The 17666-nt window shown below is 44.2% G+C and overlaps 1 protein-coding gene across 2 annotated transcripts in view; it reads right to left on the bottom strand.

Annotated features, from left to right (window-relative positions):
• Window positions 1-927: 927 nt before the first annotated feature.
• cpm (carboxypeptidase M) overlaps window positions 928-17666 on the bottom strand; it is a 27755-nt gene continuing 11016 nt past the window's right edge. For both annotated transcript variants that reach the window (XM_076993745.1, XM_076993744.1), the window contains exons 5-9: window positions 10366-10553; window positions 9938-10108; window positions 9059-9211; window positions 7111-7259; window positions 928-5026 (exon numbers count right to left, since the gene is read on the bottom strand). In XM_076993745.1, coding sequence (XP_076849860.1) covers window positions 4763-5026; window positions 7111-7259; window positions 9059-9211; window positions 9938-10108; window positions 10366-10553 — 925 coding nt within the window. In that variant the 3' untranslated portion in view covers window positions 928-4762. The remainder of the gene's footprint in view (window positions 5027-7110; window positions 7260-9058; window positions 9212-9937; window positions 10109-10365; window positions 10554-17666) is intronic.

Consider the following 17666-nt stretch of genomic DNA (forward strand, 5'->3'; position numbering starts at 1 on the left):
AAGTAGCATCTGTGCCCAACACTGCTGTCATGCTCAATACCTGCTTGGAAAATAATGACATTTCACCACTATTACAGTACACGTACACGGCGGTTGCAGTTACTATATATATATATATATATATATATATATATATATTCTGAAATTCCCTGATCGGTTTCCTCTTCTTCCTTCAAGCTCAGGTCCAATGTGCAATGTCTTTTCCCAGGACTGCACTCTTCTGGATGAAGATCTCTGATGTTGTTCCTGGGATCTGCTGAAATGTCATACAGCCCTTAGTGCTCTGAATACTATAGCTCTAACTCTTCTCTCATATACGTGTGTGTGTGTGTGTGTGTGTGTGTGTGTGTGTGTGTGTGTGTGTGTGTGTGTGTGTGTGTGTGTGTGTGTGTGTGTGTGCGTCCTTCAGCTCAGCCTGTGTTTACCATGGAAGTCTAAAGCGGGGCCACTCTAATGAGCCACCATGAACCACATGGAGCTGTTTGTTTTCACATTGTGTTGTGTTTTGCAGCCTGGCTTATCACTCTTCTCCAATGTGTACGGGATGCCTGGTGCTAGTTGATGATACACACTGTGTATCCCACACAGTGTTTAGGCACTGTGAGCTGAAGATTTCACTTAATGAGAAATCCTAAATGTATGATTGTGTTTGACAGTAAGGCAAATTTAGGCCTGGACAAAAACGATAAATTATTTTACTTTATTAGAACTGTTTTGTTTTGGTACAGCCTCGCCATACCTGTCTCACTGTCTGTCAGTGTATCCTTCACAAGCATCTTAGCAAGTTCATTAGCTTATAGAGATCAGATAGCCATCTACTGACCCCAGAACAGCCTGTTTGGGGCCCCCCTTCTTAATCTAGTTTTCTTATAGATTTTGTCGAGTACGACAGAAAAGGAGACTGTGGAGATTTGATTTCTTCAGGGTTCTTTTTCTTGAACTGAGCTGTCCTTGTGCTAATTAACCCCTTGTGCTCCAGGCCTTATGGGCAGATCCAGACTCCTGTGTTTCACTCTTGTAGCTACATTCCCTTCATATTAGGTGCAGAGTTACTGAATCATTTGCAGTCTGGAGTTTAAGATGTTAAAGGGCAGTTTTCCACTGGTGCTTCTTGCGGACTCCAGACAAGAGTGAATTAATTCCTGCTTCCAGTGCAGTGGAGGGGAGCTTAGATCAGCGGTGAATAATTAATATGTTTTAAAGCATTAGGGATGAATTAGTCAAAACCGCAGAATCTTAGACACCCACAGTCCTTTATTTGGGTACGGATGAGAAGCGGATGAATTCTAAGGTTCATATTGTGTGCAGTGTAATAAGTGTTGGCAAAGCAATTCCGAAGCCCCTTTTTCATAAAAAACCCGTACTGACAGAGAAATAATAATTCACTTATGGGCCGTATCTTGGAAGCATATGAGGTGGATTTGCCTCAAGCAGTGTGTCCTAAAAGCTTGAATCCACTTCAAGTTTGTTAAAACCCACTCTGTCAGTGTTTTGGGGCGGTGCGGTCTGTCGTCGAGGCATTAATTACTGTGGTGGGCGAGTGAGAAGAGACAGCTGGATTATTTTGAAGCCCTTGGCCTGCCATTAGTGGCGAGAGCTTGTGCAAGTGAGTGGATGTCTGCTGGGTCCACTCCCACATTCGCTGTTAGTGTGGCGTGTTCTTCAAGCGTCTTCCCCATGATTATGTGTAAAGGACTGTGAAGTGACCTAAGAACATGCCAACACAAGCAAACCATGGGCCATTTATTTACCCATTTATTTACTTCTTGTGCTTTCTATATTCATTCATAGACTCTCTCACTGACTACAGCTAAATGGTACCAAACCAACACAGACCCTCATCCTCTGCAACTAAACGCTGAATTATCCAAAAAGCAGTTTTTTATTGCTGGAAAAACGTTTTATCTCCATCAAAAAGTACAACACACACACACACCCACACACACACACACACACACACACACACACACACACACACACACATTCTTTCCTCTTACCCTACCACCAAGTCTCCACATTCATTCATCCTGAATCTAAAACCTACAGCAAATCCGAGATCAGACATCAGTTATCAGATCATCCAATTGCAAACAGTTATGGGGCGGAATGGGCGGAGCTTGTTCGATTCAAAGGCTCTTTTTTACCTGCTTACAAGGCGACCATCTAAATATAGAGCTCTCCTCTAACTTACAAGCCATAGCTTTTAGCAGAGATGATGAAATGGGTGTGGTGTAGAATAACGGCGCATTAGCTGAGGCCAGGACCAACAGAAAAACTGACTACAACTGAAACAGCACTACTGACACCTTGTGGAGTTTTATTGGAATTACAGGTGTACTATCCTTTTCTGAGGTCGAAACCTGGAGTGTTTATCAATTGGACGTTTTCTCTGTAAGAGTGCAGAAAGCAGAGACCTCACTGTACACGTAGATGCTAAATAGGTCAAATAGGCTGGCCCACATTCCTTTTGATTCTGCACAAAAAAATATTGATTCTCCTTCAGACAAGAATATGCAATTTGAAGGTGGCTCACTATAATAAATCATAATTTGGGTATAAACATTATTATGAGAGAAAATTAATTGCATTGTGGGCTTTTTGACAAATGGACAGCTATTGTTCCTACTTTACTTCAGAGAAGGTTCTTTCCAGTTGTACCATGGGAATCAAACCCACAGCCTTTTGCTTCATGCATGATCCATCAGCTGAGATACAGGTTCTCATTAACTACTTCATTAACTATTCTTAGCAAAGGTCTAAGCAAAGATAAATAAAAACGTCTTCCATCTTTTACCACAGCAAATTACTTGCATGTCTGAAATGCTCTCATTTTGATAACTGCAACTTTACTTAGTAAGTTTTTACTGAATCTTCTACTTTAAAAAGTCCACATCACTTTTCCACATTGCAGTTTCCAAATAATTTAAAATGTGATTAAATACACCCAGAGTAGATTTTATTGCATTTTTACCTTGCCAATGGGCCAGAAATAGAATATATGTAAATTTTAAACCTTCTGCACCCAATTAACCTCTATCGTAAGCCCTCTGGGAAAAATTATAAAAACATAACTAAGTAAAACTTCAGTTAATACATTGTGTCTGCTGGCCAGGTTTGTGTGGCATGAGGGATTCACATTGTCCATAATTGGAGTTTTTCTAGAGGAGGTCAGTCTTTTAAACACTGATGTGGCAACGTGAGTGATGATCACTTTGAAGACTCGTTACCATTTTACAATGACCATCGTGCCACAGTGGTCTTGTGAAACTGCAGAGTGGCTGAAAACAGCTTTTTTATGGAACCGCTTCCTCAGACGTGCTTTAATATATGCTAATGTAATAATGTGCTATATGCTAATTTAATCTCATGCGCAAACAAAGGCTACAGGCATTGAAATCATTACCTCCAGCCCTGTCTTGGAAACCTGTGAGCTGGGAGTTTCATTCATCCATTTCATTCTTTTATCGTCCCTCAATCTCATATGCATTCCAATTTTGGATGTAAATAATACATCCACATATATTGTATATATTTAATACAATGATATGAGAGGGGGGAGATACTATTTCCACAGAAGATCAGACTGCCGCTGGGGTAAAACCTGGAGCGCTGTGTTCATTTTTACATTTGAGTAGCTTTATTAGGAAGTCCCTGCTACACTGAAGTCTTTCTGAACTGGGTTTTCTTCAGCATTGTGAATGTAAAGTTTGGACACAGTTAACTCAATATTTGTTTGTTCATAAACAAATAATGGACAAAAGTTAGTTACCCGGTGAATATTTATTTAAGGCGATACTAGTGACTGCGTCAGCACGAGGGTGATGAGGATGAGGTAGAGTAGCGAAGCTCTTCTTAAGACACTGATCACCCAACAGTCTGCTTGTGTTAGAGCTCTCATGGAGCTGGAGTGAAAACCTGATCTGAGAACAGCCATGGACACAAAGTACAGCTGCCACTGTCTTGCTTCACATTTGCCCCGTATAATCTATCTCTTCTAAATAATTAAATCGGGTTTCTTTAATCTATGACACAAATATGACACTTTACCCCATTTTATGTGACGAAAAAGACAAAAAAAGAAGTTGAAACACTCAAACCTCTGGAGAACAGCGTGTTTCAAGTTGCAATATTCTATATTCATCTTTTGAGTCTCTCATTAATATAATTGCTCTTCTCTAAACTGACTAAAACCACAAAAAAATGTAAACGAATCAACACTGCAACAGATGGAAGTTTTTCCTCTACTGTCAAATCTTGAGACAACCTCACTCTCCGCAGAATGAGGGTACAGGAGGGCCTGCCGATGACCCCGGGTTTTCATTTATGTGCATATGGTTAGTCTGTCATTACACATCAACATCTGTCAGTTCTGGGTCCTCCGTGCATATGCCCCTCCTATTAGCTTTCCATCATATGCTGGGTTTTTGATATAGAATTTTAATACAGTTTGATGACTTATGAAAGTTATATTAGTGGAGAAAGTGAGTGCCATAGCACCGTCCTCCAAGAAGAGACACTGTCTGCAAACATTGCCTGAATCTCAGATTTGCTTGTGTCATGTCAGACCAATCTCTCTGTCAGTGGCACTTCAAAACTCTGAACTCACTTTTTAAAATCTGCTGTTAGGTTGGAGAATCCTGCAGAAAACAGACAATCAACCAACAGACAAAATATACCACATCCGAGTCCTCGAAAACAAAACAAAAACGTTTGTGTGATTGTGCAAGGTAAGCAAAGTGTGCATTTTTCATTCATTTGAAAATTAAAATAGCTTTCTGTCTAAGGAGACCAGTAGTCTATGAATTGTGAGGGCAATGAGTGCAGTGATGGTGTTGGGCAGCAGGGCGGCGCTATGGTTCTCGCTGGATCTGGGCCTCGGCGTCACGCACGTGGGTGCCGTCATCCCCGGGACGGTACTGCTAACAATCTTCTGAATCTGGAAGTTGTGCGTCTTCGCGCTGAACTCGTCCAAGCCGTACGGGACAGAAACAGTCTCGATGAGCGTCTTGTGTCCTGGGCACGTCACCTGCAGAAAGACGCGTGTATATGTTATTCACTTCGACATGCTGGAGCGTTCCTCTTAAACCTCATCATGGTCCACAGCACTGCGGTGTTGATGCTCTCGCGGCTCATTTAGACCCTGTTCAGTTTCGGATTAGCCGCAACCAAATTCGACCCTGCATGAACATTCACGAGCCTTCATGAACCTTCATGATCCTGCATGACCCTGCAGTGACCTTCACATTTGATGCATTATTTACAGTGCTGACAGAAATACTCGACATTATATATAATCTTGGCAATAACCCCAGTGCAGAGCAGGTCAGACAGCTACTAACTATGATCTGATACCATGTCAGCTTCAGCGTTACCATCTCATACCCTTGTTATAAATCTCTCCTTCCCTCCCTGCAGTATACTGTAATTAGAGATGTAGAGATATTGGAAATTGTAGTGAAGAACAGAGAAACGTGTTGTGATGAACAGCCCAGTGAGATGGCAGGCTCTCCTGACATGTTATTTTTACACAAAATAATTTATTATATATTACTGTCGTGTTCCAACAGTACATTGTAAACGTAAATGGCTGATTTGTTTATAGGTAGATGTTCCATGTATAAATAATTAAAGTCACAAATATCAACCAAAATGTTTGTCAAAGCAGCGCAATTGTAGCTGCAAGCATTCCGACTCCACTCGATTTCTTTTCTCTGCCGCTCGCCCGGGTCACGGCACCAAATACCATCTGAGATCTGCTACTTTATAAACAAACGTGATGCTGACGTCTCATAGTTGGGGCTCTCCAGGACACTGGAGTCTGCCATTTAAAGGTAAGTACAGACTGCAGACTGTGGCTGTTTGACGGAGCTCCCATTCAACAGCAATCTTTCTTTCCTCAATAATGCAATTTCCTGATTCTATTAACTCCTCGCAGCCAGACTAATTCACACAGCACATAAATCATCCAATCTGTCTCATCTGACCCCTTTTTAATAGGCCGCGTGGGTGGCTTGTTGCCAGGGGGTGTGAACTGCTCAACCACTCGCCTCCAAAGTGCCCGTTTTTCCACGATAAGCCCCATTTCCTGTAGCGAAGGAGAGGGAAACAGACCCATTTTACACGGTGCTTGGCTCAAGCCCTCGAGAACTGAGGGGGAAGGGGGGCGGGGGGCGGGGGGCGCAAAAATCCTCCACAGACTCATGCAAGGGAGGAGCAGCGAGGATTGGAGATCGCTCCGGAGACAGGAAAAGGGAGACTACGACTTGGCCATCAGGATCTGCCTGTGCCAATGTGAGGAGGCCTGACAGGATGAACAGATGCTGGCAGTCTCTGTGCATTCTTAACAAATCCCATAGAAGTGTTTCGCAATAAATCAGGCAGACCAGTGTTTCAAGCACCAGTTAGTGTGCACTTGAGCGCTGGTGATCTTAATGACCACAGCGGCTTTGAACATTAAATACGAGATGGGATTTAGCACCTCCAAGATAACTGAAATAGCTGCACGTTTCATGCACAACTGGTAACGCAAACAGCCTGTGGACCAGGGGGATAGAAAACAGCATGAGAACAGCATGAGTACAGTACGAGAACAGCATGAGAACAGCACAAGAACAGCACAAGAACAGCTCGAGAACAGCTCGAGAACAGCACGAGAACAGCACGAGAACAGCATGAGCACAGTACGAGAACAGCACGAGAACAGCATGAGCACCGTACGAGAACAGCACGAGAACAGCATGAGCACAGTACGAGAACAGCACAAGAACAGCATGAGAACAGCTCGAGAACAGCATGAGCACAGCATGAGAACAGCTCGAGAACAGCACGAGAACAGCTCGAGAATAGCATGAGAACAGCACGAGAACAGTACGAGAACAGCACGAGAACAGCATGAGCACAGTACGAGAACAGCACAAGAACAGCATGAGAACAGCTCGAGAACAGCATGAGAACAGCTCGAGAATAGCATGAGGACAGCACGAGAACAGCACGAATCGCGCAAGCGAAGAGACGGACCACAAACGTGCTAATCACCACCAAATTCACTGGTGTGCAGATTGCCATCGACTCGACTGTGTGTAATGTGACCACCAGAGGGCACTGTCTCACCGTGATGGTGTATTTCCCAGGCAGCAGCAGTCGGTAATACTCCCCGTTATGATTAGTCCTAAATGGACAAAGGTTTCTTCTCCCCTGCACCTCCACGGATGCATTTTCCACCGGGACGCCATTTGTGTCCAGCACTTGACCTTTCAGCCCTGTGAAAAATCAAAAGATTTTCAATGAAAATATGGGAATGCCAATAACACATTCATTATTAAATTACAGCTATTTCTCATTACTGCCAAACTAATTAAATTATGCTAGGAAGGATATGAAATTATATGTAACAATAGATAATCTTTTATCAAACACTGCATCCTGGGCCCATGTCGCTATTGAACAGGCACGGTCATTTATGCCCCGCTGAAATGCATCCAGTCCAGGAGCTCAGTCAGTGCCACAATAGTCCAGAGGAACTAGCCTACACCACGACGCAGGAAGAGACATCTAACTTCCACAGGCCGAGCAACTTAAGACATCACAAGCCGAGGCCAGAGATGAGAGGCCCACTCTTAACACTACAGGCTGTGTATACTGCCTCAGTGCTTAACTTTATATTAAGTATTATATATTGTATTGGGGAGCATGGAAAGATGAGCTAGCGAGCTGAGCCCATATCTCATCCTGTATCTTACTGTTCTTCTGTGAGCATGCATTCACGTAGCATCTTCTACTATCTGGTGGGGATCTCATACCAAGAAGCTACGACACGAAATCTGATTACGGCTCAACACTTCAAATTTCCCCAGAGCCTTGACGGCTAAAATGTTGAAGAGTGTGAACAGGCCTCAGAATGATGATTCATATCACAATAACTGCTCTGTTTGAAATGATCATATAGACTAGGAGAAAATAAATGTGTATATTTTGTGCCAAGCAGCCAAACAGTCACACTGTATAAATGAAAATCAGCAGGAGTTTGTAATCCAATCTGAGGTAATCTGAGGTATTACAGCCTTTTGAATATCAACTTTCATAAGTCTGGTTTATATTGCTAATAGAAGTTCAAGCAAGTAAGAATAAAAGTAAAATGTAACTGTAAATGTAACAATGTCTCTGGAATCTGGAATTCCAGCATCTGGAAATGGATAACATAAAAAAAACATTTGTAAAAGGTTTACAGGTCAGTTTAACTAACCGCTAACTTGAGCCAAATGTTTTTTTTTTATGCTTTTTTAAATCATATATTCATAACCCCTTGCTATTGGTCGAACCACCTTCTATCAGATAACCATCTTGAAAGGGGATTACCCTGACTAGAACAGGGTAAGTATAATAGAGCTTTCATCTCTCTGTTATTTCTGTGTTTCTGTTATTTCTGTGTCATCTTTCCAGGACAAGGCAGCTTGTTTTACCAGTCTCGCTGTATTTACCTTGTTTGGTGTTTATAAACTCTGAGATAACCCTGGATTGGCCACTGCGTTGTTTTGGCAACTCCAGCCCGCGGCTTCAAAGCAACTTAAATAACTCGTATGGTCTAGACCCCAGATTCACACCACTGATCTCAGAACACATGGGTGAGGCGAGGGTGGGGTAGTGTTTGCAGGTAGAAGGTTACCTGGTACAGAACTGTGAGAAAGCAGACAGGTGGTGTTACTGGTGAGCTCAGAGCAGTGCTGGTCTGATGGCGGTCAGCTTTCAGTGCAACCCACCGAGACCAGATCTTTGTTCACGCCACTGGGCTCCAGCACGATCACATGGCCGCAGGTCATAGATATCTTGTTGTCTTTGTGCCGATCCGCACAAAGATATCAATATATCCATGGTGTGTGTGTGTGTGTGTGTGTGTGTGTGTGTGTGTGTGTGTGTGTGTGTGTGTGTGTGTGTGTGTGCGTGTGTGTACCTAGATGAACTTGCTGCATGTAGGCCAGTAGTGCTGGCTTGTTGTGTGTGTGTGTGTGTGTGTGTGTGTGTGTGTGTGTGTGTGTGTGTGTGTGTGTGTGTGTGTGTGTACCTAGATGAACTTGCTGCATGTAGGCCAGTAGTGCTGGCTTGTTGGCCTCCCACAGGTCTTGAAGGTCGCTCTCTGGAGGAAACTTACAGCAAGACAGTTCCAGCGTGATCTCCAAACACTGTCCCCACACGTAATTATAGTCCTGCATCCCCCCTGAGAGACAGGCAGAGAGGAAAAGGGTGAAAAAGTGTGTGTGTCTCTCACTTTCTCACACTCTCACAGAGAGAGAGAGGGAGGGAAAGAGAGAGAGAGAGAGAGGGAGAGAGAGAGGGAGAGAGAGAGAGAGAGAGGGAGAGAGAGAGAGAGAGAGAGAGAGAGAGAGAGAGAGAGAGGGAGAGATAGAGAGGGAGAGAGAGAGAGGGACAGAGGGAGAGAGAGAGAGAGAGGGAGAGAGAGAGAGGGAGAGGGAGGAGAGGGAGAGAGAGAGAGAGAGAGAGAGAGGAGAGAGGAGAGAGGGAGAGAGAGAGAGGGAGAGAGAGAGGGAGAGAGGGAGAGAGAGAGAGTGCAAACTTCCATAGGGGATTAGAACTTCCCACAGTATCAAGGGTCACCAAGATTTACAATATTGCTCACCAACATGTAATTATTGTTAAAATACAATTATAAATATTAAAATAAAACATTGTTACATTTTAAAATGTTACTGTTAAAATAATTATGTAAAATGTTTTTTTTTCAACTCTGTAGTAGCAATGGTCACACAGACAGACATCGTTTTGTTGTTCTAATTGTGTGGTATGTTTTTTGTCATTAGGTTCACTATGAGCTCTGATGCATGTCTCCGTCTGTCTTCACTGTATACGATGTCTCTAAGTCTGAAGGGGACAGATGCAGTTGTGATAAATGAAGGAGTGAGGCAGGCGAGGACTGTGTCTCTACCTTTGAGGGGGTACCACTTGTAGCCGTTGGTGATACCGTAGCTGAAGTCTTTGGAGTCGGGGCAGCTGTTGCCTTTGTGCATGCTGGTGTGTTTCAGAGAGTAGGTCTTCGCCAGGTGGATGAAGACGTCATCGTCGGGGGTTACGCTGGCGCTTCCCTGGAGCTCACGACCTGGAGGTGTTTCAGCACGGGTGCCATGACAACACACAACAAAACACACACACACAAAAAAAAAAACAGTTGTACCAGTTTAGCGGAGCTTAAAGTTCATCAGCTGTAGGACACAAAGGGAAAAAGTCAGTGTATCTGGGCTGTCACTGTGTGTGTGTGTGTGTGTGTGTGTGTGTGTGTGTGTGTGTGTGTGTGTGTGTGTGTGTGTGTGTGTGTGTGTGTGTGTGTGTGTGTGTGTGTGTGTGTGTGTGTCTAACCTCCGTTACTGTTGTCATAGGCGTAGCTGGCCACCACTGCTCCCCCATGGAGGTTAGCCGAAAGCACAAACGTTTCGTTCTGTATCCACTCCATCACGGCCACCACCTCTTTCTCCCTCACCTGACCACTGTTGCCTGAGAAGGCATCCGGAAAGTTCCGGTTCAGATCCACTCCGTTCTTATTGAACCTGAGGGCATACCAGTCCCATGCATTAACACCTTTACTAACATAATATTTTAGCACACACACACACACACACACACACACACACACACTCACACACACACACACACACACACACACACACACACACACACACATGTCTACAACTCAGTATTTAAGTAGTTTATTTATTGGTAGTTTATGTGCACTTTGCTTAGTATAAATATAAATGCAGTGACAATTTCACTACAGTACTGTAACTTTCACTTGAATGTGAATTTATTCTGCTCAGCTCACCTCTGGTTCTTAGACACATGGTGAGGTAGAAAGACGTGTTATGTTGTAAATGTTATTTAATGTTTGGCACATAAACTAACACTTGACTGTCAGTGCTGAGGAAAAGAAGAAGCCTGTGCTAACAAACCAATTAGCCCTGTTACAGGAGACTTGGGAGGGTCTTTATTCACACACAACAGCTGAATATAATGGCCCTCCTGGCCAATAAGGTTAGCATATAAGCTACTCATCCATTAGGAGTTTAGTAGCCTAAGCCTGGGCCACTCCCTATGGTGACATCGACAATGCAATTAGTCCAGGACTATGCTTAATCGATGTCTCATCATGTTATGTCTGCTTTGACAGACAATTACCCACAGTTCTACAAAATGGGACTACAGAACACATTTTAGCGTTTACCTTTTGGGTCCCAAAAGTTGATAAGTAAGACTTTGGTTACTTTAGTTTCAGCCTTAGTCTATGTCACAACGTACTGGCTCCTCCCTCAACTGGAACTCACATCAGCCTACACACAACCAGCTTCCTTCTGTAGCGTTAGATGCTACTGGGACAACTTCCATTCACTGATTAGCTGGTGTGTTCGGAGACCTGTAACAGATACAGTCGGGTAATCCTCTTAAGCCCCCTAAAGCTCTGAGCTCAGGGACTCCCATAAGAGACATTAGGGGTTACCAAGCAGCACTACCCTACCAAAGTCCCTTCAGTTGAATTCATTTTACAAGTTTATGAAGTGTGCATTAAAATTTGAAATACGTATGTCTTAATTGACTTAGATAATGAAACATAAGCAGAGCAGGTTTATGAGAAAACAAGCTCGTTTACGGAGGGCCCAGAATAGCTTGTGTGGTCAGGTTGGTAAAGACTAGTGTAAACAGTAAACAGGAAGTGGGCCACATTTTGCACTTTGTTTCACTTGTTTGCTTTCGCAGTTTACTTATTTGCTTACAGTACAGGTAATACTTTTAAAGCTGCTGAAGAAAACAACCGTCAAATGTTCAACTGTTCAATTTTCTTCGGATGACATTAGTAGAAAAACTTGTCAAGCAAAGTCAAGCAAATCTTGAATTCCACAAACATGATCTGAAAGCTCCGTAAACTGACAGGATGCTCCTCACATTGGGTTCTGCTAACAGTCTGCAGCAGAGATGCATCTAGGGTTACGTTTAGATTCAGCCCTTGCATGGATACTGGAACAACACTTTGTTTAGAATGTCACATAGCTGAAAGTTCCAGATGATGTAACAATGGCATTCCGTCATTCCAAGCCGGATTTTTTTCACCATTCTAGAACCACTGAGAGAATCTTAGAATCTTAGACATTCTAAGGAAGTCATTCATCAGCAGATTGGAAAAGGTGTGTGTTGCTTTCACGGAAACTAGCATTACAATTGATCGATTTTACTCAAATTCAGAAGTGGTTATATGAAACACAAACAAATTTCTAAAGTTGTCATACTCAAGTTGGAGCATATATATATATATATATATATATATATATATATATATATATATATATATATATATATATATATATATATATATGTTCACTTCTTTACATATTCCAGCCAAAAGCCAATATGTTACACATATATTTATGACCTGTTTGCCTTGGAGAGAATGTGGTCATTTTGACCACCAATAAACAAGTCTGAACCATCACAAACTACTCCTTGCAAACCAGGCTTAGTGGTCATTTTAAGCACTGATGGGTCATTCATTCCATGCTGGATGATGGGGTGACTGCTTCATCTCCACTACTACTGATCTGTGGTCAGTATAGGTGCTCCACGATATGGACATATTTTAATGGCACTGCCTGATCACTTTATACATGTGTCACATTGAATTACCCATTTTGAAAAGATAGGTGAGGCCTAAGTTTGTGTAGAAGAGAAATAGAATTTGGGCAAGGTGTTAGCCTATATATGAATTCATTATCAAATCATACACATAAAACTTTAGATGCACACTCAGTAAATGGTTTACTTTCAGAACTTTAGTTCCTCACACTACAAGGACTCTTCTGAGACATGTGAATGATGAAGCAGGTTAAGAGAACACCCAAAGTGTGCAAAGCTGTCATTAAAGTATAGGCTGATTACTTCAAAAAAGTCTGATATCTAAGACTGTCTATATTTATGACAACATAATCGCGTATATGTTATATATGTATGTTACCGGTATGTAGATGATAGTAAAAATAAACAAAGAGTAGGTGTGTCCAAACCTTTGACTGTTACTGTATATCAGTTTACTTTGGATTCATCAGTGACTGCATAAACAGTTCTACCCGTGTACTTTGTTAAAGGATCCAACTACCATCTGCCCTTTGGCCAAAACCAGATACCTCATAAAAGAAGCCAATGAAACATAACAATGTACCAAGTGCTGCTCTCTGCAACACTACAGACTTCCTGGAACTGCTCATCTCGTATTTAATCCCATGGCGTTTCTCTAAACAGCCAAAAAGAGACCAGCAAAAGGTCTTCACTTCTTGACCGTGAGGGTCAAAGCCCGATCCGGATCTCAAGTCTCAGGAGCTTCGAGCAGAGCTCGGCATTGGACCACCATCCCTCAAGGTTCACGAGCATTAAGGCTCTTCTCTGTCCTGGAACCCAACTGGTGGAACACACATCCGAAGTTCTGAAAGAGGCCAGGAGGCTTGTACTGTGCAGCCCAAGGTCTGGCCGGGTCAGCTGGACCGAGGTCCACGTCTGAGGGCAGGCAAGCCTGTCTGAACCTGAACGCTTTAATAGGAACATTTGTGATGTCATAATGCACAGAAGACGGTTTGCATCCAGTGACGACAGATGATTTACATAAGGTTAATGTGCTTAACACACACACACACACTCCACTCTCATATGCATATGTACCTTACCTGTCTCTGTCTTCTCTCTCTCTACTGCTCACACACGTTCACACACCCAAACACATACCCATACACTCACCCATGCCCACCGACATTCAGTCAAGCACAAAACTTTCCTGCTGAAGCCATGTTTAGGGTCCTGTTTAGGGTCCTGTTTAGGGTCCTGTTTGCTCCAGCTGTCTCGCCTACAAATTCTACCATTGCCACTGGAACATTTAGATGTTTAAAGTAAGCCATAGACCAACCCACGTATGTATGTGTGTTAGTGTGTGTTAGTGTGTGTGTGTGTGTGTGCATGCACAAGTGACTGTTTAATCTTTTCAGAGCAATGGTTCTTCTAATGTTTATTCAGTAAAGGCCTGCACTCCTAAAACCTCAAGACCTGTCTTTTTGTACGCTGCCAGGGGGAATTATTGCTCCGTCACTTGTAAATGTGCCAACGTGTTGGGACTGTCACCAAAAATAAACCCAGGCCTTCAGCCTCTGGAAATAGGATGAACCACGGCGGTCCCAAGGCCCTCGGCCCGGGACATCTGCTTCCTGTCGGCTACGGCTTTCAGTACACTAATGACACATTCATCATTAGCAATGGCTGCACACGCGAACCGCACGTATGCGGTTAAGAGATCTGAGTGTACGGTTAACGTGAATGTCAAACAACGGCGAGCACAAAAGCAACGAGTCCTCTTACATCGTTATGGTTACATTAGTGAGGGGCACAGGTCAAAGGGCATCTTCAACAACAGCTTGTCAGGACTTGAGTCGCTAAATGCAGAGTTGTGATGTTGTTTAAACGTGTTCTGAAAGTCTATAAATGTTAACTGCATTTGTAATCACAACAAAATCCCCAGTCTAAATAAAGTCATAGAAATATTTATTTCATCTTATAAATAAGATGAAAAAAGATGAGATTTTACACTATTGATAATTACTATTTTCTGAAACAACTTTTGAATTATTATGGTGTTTGAGAAATCATTAAAAAATAAACAAAATTGTTCCCACATTTTTTATTTATAAGTTAACCCCATCTTAATTGCCAACGCCTACAGCATGTCTTATGCTTGTCATTATTGTGTCTCCTGGCCCTTTAAATTTTAAATTATCAAAAATATTTTCCAGCTGTTTGCAAAATGTTAACTTAATGGACCGGCTTGAGGTCACATTGCTCCCCAGAGTGTTGAGAAAGCCAGTGCTAAATTCTTCAGTTCTGGGAGTGGGCCCAGGTCTCGCATTCTCTATATCCGTACATCCCTGATAATGATGCACCTATGGCAGAGGGAGGAGTCTAGGAGGGAGGAGCCAATGGCAGAGGGAGGAGCCTAGGAGGGAGGAGCCACCTGGCGCAAAAAGCAGCTGAAGTCGCCATGCCAACTGCCACAGGAAGGTCCGAATGAGAGTGGAGGGGTGTACACCAGCCCGGCAACCATGTAACACCACCCCGGCAATCATGTAACACCACCCCGGCAACCATGTAGCAGCTGCCTGCAGTGCCTCGTGCTCTCATCTCTCCCACTGTGTCTCTCACACTGTCTCTTACACTATGTGTCTCCCACTGTACCTCTCCCACTGTACCTCACACTGTACCTCACACTGTACCTCTTCCACTGTACCTCACACTGTACCTCTCCCACTGTACCTCACACTGTACCTCTCCTACTGTACCTCTCCTACTGTACCTCACACTGTACCTCTCCTACTGTACCTCTCCCACTGTACCTCTCCCACTGTACCTCTCCCACTGTACCTCTCCCACTGTACCTCTCACACTGTACCTCACACTGTACCTCTCCTACTGTACCTCTCCTACTGTACCTCACACTGTACCTCTCCTACTGTACCTCTCCTACTGTACCTCTCCTACTGTACCTCTCCCACTGTACCTCTCCTACTGTACCTCTCCTACTGTACCTCTCCCACTGTACCTCACACTGTACCTCTCACACTGTACCTCTCACACTGTACCTCTCACACTGTACCTCTCCTACTGTACCTCTCCTACTGTACCTCACACTGTACCTCTCCCACTGTACCTCTCCCACTGTACCTCTCACACTGTACCTCTCACACTGTACCTCTCACACTGTACCTCTCCCACTGTACCTCTCCCACTGTACCTCTCACACTGTACCTCTCACACTGTACCTCTCCTACTGTACCTCTCACACTATACCTCACACTGTACCTCACACTGTACCTCTCCCACTGTACCTCTCCCACTGTACCTCACACTGTACCTCTCACACTGTACCTCACACTGTACCTCTCACTGTACCTCTCCCACTGTACCTCTCCTACTGTACCTCTCCTACTGTACCTCTCCTACTGTACCTCTCCCACTGTACCTCACACTGTACACCTCACACTGTACCTCTCCCACTGTACCTCTCCCACTGTACCTCACACTGTACCTCTCCCACTGTACCTCACACTGTACCTCTCCTACTGTACCTCTCCCACTGTACCTATCACACTGTACCTCTCACACTGTACCTCTCCTACTGTACCTCTCCCACTGTACCTCTCCCACTGTACCTCTCCCACTGTACCCCTCACACTGTACCTCTCCCACTGTACCTCTCCCACTGTACCTCACACTGTACCTCTCCCACTGTACCTCACACTGTACCTCTCCTACTGTACCTCTCCCACTGTACCTCTCCCACTGTACCTCACACTGTACCTCACACACTGTACCTCTCACACTGTACCTCACACTGTACCTCTCACACTGTACCTCTCACACTGTACCTCTCACACTGTACCTCTCCTACTGTACCTCACACTGTACCTCTCCCACTGTACCTCACACTGTACCTCACACTGTACCTCTCCCACTGTACCTCTCCCACTGTACCTCACACTGTACCTCTCACACTGTACCTCTCACACTGTACCTCACACTGTACCTCTCCCACTGTACCTCTCCTACTGTACCTCTCCTACTGTACCTCTCCCACTGTACCTCACACTGTACACCTCACACTGTACCTCTCCCACTGTACCTCTCCCACTGTACCTCACACTGTACCTCTCCCACTGTACCTCACACTGTACCTCTCCTACTGTACCTCTCCCACTGTACCTATCACACTGTACCTCTCACACTGTACCTCTCCTACTGTACCTCTCCTACTGTACCTCTCCCACTGTACCTCTCCCACTGTACCCCTCACACTGTACCTCTCCCACTGTACCTCTCCCACTGTACCTCACACTGTACCTCTCCCACTGTACCTCACACTGTACCTCTCCTACTGTACCTCTCCCACTGTACCTCACACTGTACCTCACACACTGTACCTCTCACACTGTACCTCACACTGTACCTCTCACACTGTACCTCTCACACTGTACCTCACACTGTACCTCTCCCACTGTACCTCTCCCACTGTACCTCTCTCACTGTACCTCTCTCACTGTACCTCTCACACTGTACCTCTCACACTGTACCTCTCCCACTGTACCTCACACTGTACCTCTCCCACTGTACCTCTCCCACTGTACCTCACACTGTACCTCTCCCACTGTACCTCTCCCACTGTACCTCTCCTACTGTACCTCTCCTACTGTACCCCTCACACTGTACCTCTCACACTGTACCTCACACTGTACCTCTCTCACTGTACCTCTCTCATTGTACCTCTCCCACTGTACCTCACACTGTACCTCTCCCACTGTACCTCTCCTACTGTACCTCTCCTACTGTACCTCACACTGTACCTCACACTGTACCTCTCCCACTGTACCTCTCCCACTGTACCTCTCCCATTGTACCTCACACTGTAACTCACACTGTACCTCTCCTACTGTAGCTACTGTCTTTCCCACTGTACCTCTCCCACTGCATGTCTCTAACTGTACGTCTCCTGCGGTATCTCTCCACCCACTTTGTTTCTCTTTTGTCCTCCCATTTGATTCCCAGTTTTCTTTGTTTCAAGACTTCACTGCCTTGTCTGTCTTTACTTG

Source organism: Brachyhypopomus gauderio, unplaced genomic scaffold (genome assembly GCF_052324685.1).
Source record: "Brachyhypopomus gauderio isolate BG-103 unplaced genomic scaffold, BGAUD_0.2 sc120, whole genome shotgun sequence".
In the NCBI taxonomy this organism is placed as follows: domain Eukaryota; kingdom Metazoa; phylum Chordata; class Actinopteri; order Gymnotiformes; family Hypopomidae; genus Brachyhypopomus; species Brachyhypopomus gauderio.